At 62.4% G+C, this 3,988-nt stretch overlaps 1 protein-coding gene across 1 annotated transcript; it reads left to right on the top strand.

The window, feature by feature from the left end:
- Positions 1 to 1,190: 1,190 nt before the first annotated feature.
- On the top strand, positions 1,191 to 3,671 carry MSRB1 (methionine sulfoxide reductase B1; the record flags this gene model as incomplete). Its single annotated transcript, XM_006172256.3, has 3 exons — positions 1,191 to 1,358; positions 1,683 to 1,797; positions 2,908 to 3,671. Coding segments are annotated over 3 exons (315 nt in total), but the record flags the coding sequence as incomplete, so codon positions are not given.
- Between the last annotated feature and the right edge of the window lie 317 nt (positions 3,672 to 3,988).

Genomic DNA, 3,988 nt, shown 5'->3' with positions numbered 1-3,988 from the left:
CGGGGAGGAGCGAGCGTGGGTAAAGGGGATCGCGGCGCAGGGCGCAGTCTGGGCTCCCGGAGAGTAGGGGTGCCTGAGTGCACAGGAGACATTAGAGGGAGAGGTCGCTGTCCTCGAGAAGCCCAGGCCTCGGCGTGAGCCTGGCATTTGGGGAGTGGTCATGTTGGTCGGGAGGATCCAGGATGGAGGGGCGTCATGGAAACAGCACCCCCAGGTGTTACCCAACCTTCCTCTGCCCGTTCCCTCGTCCCCAGGGCCCATTCAGAGCTAGTGTGACTGCCTAGGTGTCCCCCAGCTGTCCAGCGCCTCTGGCTGGGTAAGCAGGAGTGCCGATTGGCCCCCGCCAACCAGTTTGCTCAGTGAAGTTTGACCGGGCAGCCTGGGTGGGGTCGTTGGGGCATGGCCAGCCTCAGACCTGGCCCCAGGCCGAGAGAGGCCCTGGTGTCTCCTGAGCTGGACTCCTTTGGTCATGGACTAATTTGGTAAAAACAGACCCACATGCAGGACTAGGGCACTGGCCTCCCTGGGGCGGGATCCACTGGGTCTCGGGCTGACAGGACCACCTGGACAGGCCTCCCCTGGGACCCTCTGGCTGTAGACCCTGACTGTCTTAGGCAGTTTTGCCAAGCTGGGGCTCCATGTCCACTCTCCTGCTTTCCGCCAGAGCTCACCAGTGCAGACTCTGGGGAGGCCGACTCGGGTGCTAGGTGAGGAGTGACTCAGTACCCAGGAAGTTCCTGTTTGAGTCCTTTAAGTACTTCTACAAGTCAGTTTTGCAACCTCACCCCCAACCCCAAAGTGGCACTTTGGGGCTAGGCTGAATTCTGGCCTCCCACCCTGTCTCCCTGGCTCCCTGTTTAGCACACAGGCTTTTCTCTGAGCTATTTCTCTTCCTGCCTGGAGCGCAGATCTGTGGTCCAGACCCTGTGGGGTGCTGTCTCTGTCTTTGTCTCTTATCTCTGTCTCTTACTCATGGAGGCAACAGATGAATAAACTTAAAGATTCTACACCTTAGGACTGCTGAGAGTGAACGTGGTCAGTGTGAGAGTGCTCTTCTGGTCTGCGCACCCACGCCACGCGAGCTCTCCACACAGAACTCGCCGCCGGCCTGCGTGGGTGCGTGGGGATAGGGCAGCTCCGTCTTCGCTGGGATGCGTGGGTTTGGAGGCTCGCCCCACAGGCTGAACTGACGTGCCCACCCTGCCCCAGGTGTCTATGTGTGTGCAAAGTGTGGCTACGAGCTCTTCTCCAGCCGCTCCAAGTATGCACACTCGTCCCCGTGGCCGGCGTTCACTGAGACCATCCACGCTGACAGTGTGGCCAAGCGCCCCGAGCACAATCGCCCTGAAGCCTTAAAGGTGGGTAGCAGTGGCAAGTGGCCTGGGGGGCCCAGGGCCAGGGAGCCGGTCACACCTTACCTCCTTCTGTTCCCCACCACTCGAGCCCCCTGGCCTCAGCCGGTGCACTGACACTGCTCATGACCTACAGGAGCCCCTGAAGCCCTGGGGATGTGGGGGCGGGACCATGTTCCTACGTAGGTACCAAGTGAAGGCCCACCTCTGCAGCAGCCGTCAGCTCGGGACCAGGGCGAGAGGAGGCCCACTGTGTGCTCACGGCAGGAGGGGCGCTGCCGCGGCTGCGTGGGGCCTGGAGCTCATGTGGCTGTTTTGTGGTCTGCTCAGGTGTCCTGCGGCAGGTGTGGCAATGGGCTGGGCCATGAGTTCCTGAACGATGGCCCCAAGCGGGGACAGTCCCGGTTCTGAATATTCAGCAGCTCGCTGAAGTTCGTCCCTGCAGGTGAGCTTGCCTTTCACCGTCAGCGGCCTGCTGTGCGTTCAAGGGTCTGGGGCAGGGAGCGTGACCAAGTGTGGGGCCCCCAAGTCCCAGTGCCCACCAGCAGCCAGCACCCTGAAAGGTGGCTAGGGCAGGGACAAGGGCAGAGGTCCTGCTGCTTCTGCCCCTTGATCATGTGTGTCCCCAAGGGGGACATGTGGGGAGAATGACAGCTTCTCCAGAGGCCTCGTGGCTCGTCAGGGGCAAGGGCAGGTGGTGGCTGAGGACTGGACTGCGTGGCCACATCTCTTGTGCGCTGTGGCCGCAGGCTTGCTCCTCAGCCTCTCTGGGCTTTGTCCTCAGCAGAAAGCTGCCTGGGACCCAGGGTGCGGGGCCTGTGCTCAGGGCAGCCCGCCCCGCCTGCGCCCTGTGGGCGGGGTCCTCCCTGCTGGTGGCCCTGTCTGGCAGCTGCTCACCAGCGCTAAGGTTACCTCCGAGCTCCCTGCGGTGCGTGGTTTTGTGCTCCCACAGACCCTCACGCAGCTTCGTGGGTTTATCTGCAAGCCCAACCGCCCTCTGGGTCTTCACTGTGCTTGGCAGCTCGAACCCCACGCCTTCCCTTGTCTGTGAGGCTGTGGGCAGTCCCCGAGTCTCGCTGTCACCCTTTGTCAGCGAGGCTGTCAGCAGATGTGCTGGTGGCCGTCCCTGTGTGGGCGTGACGTGGTTCATGTGTGGGCCTGGTGCCTGGGGAGTAGTGAGAACGCATCCCAGGGGGATGCCCACATTGCAGTCCCTCTTCCCCATCTCCCGTTTCGTGCTTTGGGGCACGTATGCACATGTGCCTGGCATGTTTAAGCCACTGAACCCAACACTGAACCATATGGATCCAGCTGCCTTACCCAGCATGCCCCTGGCTGTCCTGTGATGACACTCCTGTCCTTTTGTCATTATTTGCGCTCTGTCCATGGGGGAAGAAGAGCTTGGGCACTCGTCAGCCCCGTGGACCCCAGGAGCTGGCAGCTGGCCCGGCCTGCTGGGTCAGCGAGCTCAGGGACAGCCGGCGTGGTTCACGAATCGCACTGACGCGCTGCGGGACTCTCTCTGTGTCTCTCCGCCCTCCCACCTTCCTTTCAGGCCAAGAAACTCCTGCCTCCCAGGGACACTAGGCGGGCAGTCCAGCCCTAGCTGCGATGGCTGCACATTCAGGCAGGGAGGTGGGCAAGGCTCACACCGCGGGAAGGCCCCCAAGGCCTCGGCTCCGGCTCCGAGGAGGGTCTCCTTGGGGAAAGCACAGTTGGCCGCTAGTGCGTGGCCGCCTGGCGCAGCCTTACCCTCCCACTGGGCGTGGCTTTTTGTCATCCCCTTCCTTCTCCTCAGCCCGCCCCGCCTCCCTGTCTGGACCCACTCCTCTGGCTCCCCATCCCAGGATGGTTCTGCTTCTCACCCAAGCCTGTGCCCGCCTCCCGAGCTGTGTGAGGGGCAGACGGCATGTGGAGGCGTCCTGGCCCGCTGCCCAGCCCTGGTCACTGCATGATCTGCTCTGGCTAAACCCTTCCAGGCCAGCCAGGGCGGGGATGGTCCGTGGCCCGCTGGAGGCAGGCCAGCTGGCAGCTTTGGCCTCTGCGAGGGAGGAACCTGCCCTTGTTGCACAACCTGCTCAGATGCAGCTTGCCTCACTCAGGCTGGGAAGCAGCCGTTGCTCCATTTCCGTGGCACAGGCTGGGGACCCTGGTGTTCACGGGGACAGAGTTGTCCCTTCTCAGGACTCAGCCACTGTGCCTTACTGCACACGCTTGGGGCTCTGGCCGTCCAGGCGGGCGGGTGATGCCGAAGCCCCCAGCTGTCTTCAGCCCTTTCCGAGTAATCAGGCGGGACTTAATAAACAAGTGTAGCCCAGACCCGCTGTTTTGTTTTGTTTAAGAGAGGTTTTTGTTGTTGTTGCTACGGGGCGCACGCACTCACCAGAAAGACACGGAGAGACAGAGACAGAAAGCGAGAAATCACCCCCGGGGGGGATGGCCACGCCGCGATCCCTTCTCCTCCGTTCTCCTCTTGGGATCTTGGGCACGCACGCACACGCACCCAGTGTGAGTTCAAGCCACCGTGTCCGGGACTCTAACCGCGGTCAACTACTGGGAGTCCAGCGACGTAGCCAGTACGCCAGCTGCTGGCCCTAAGCCCGCTGTCTTTACAACAGCCGTGGGGCAGCCCGGGT

The sequence above is a fragment of the Tupaia chinensis genome, unplaced genomic scaffold (genome assembly GCF_000334495.1).
Source record: "Tupaia chinensis unplaced genomic scaffold, TupChi_1.0 Scaffold000178_1, whole genome shotgun sequence".
Classification (NCBI taxonomy): Eukaryota; Metazoa; Chordata; class Mammalia; order Scandentia; family Tupaiidae; genus Tupaia; species Tupaia belangeri.
The sequence above is the reverse complement of the archived record's forward strand: the minus strand, read 5'-3'. Positions and strand labels throughout refer to the sequence as shown.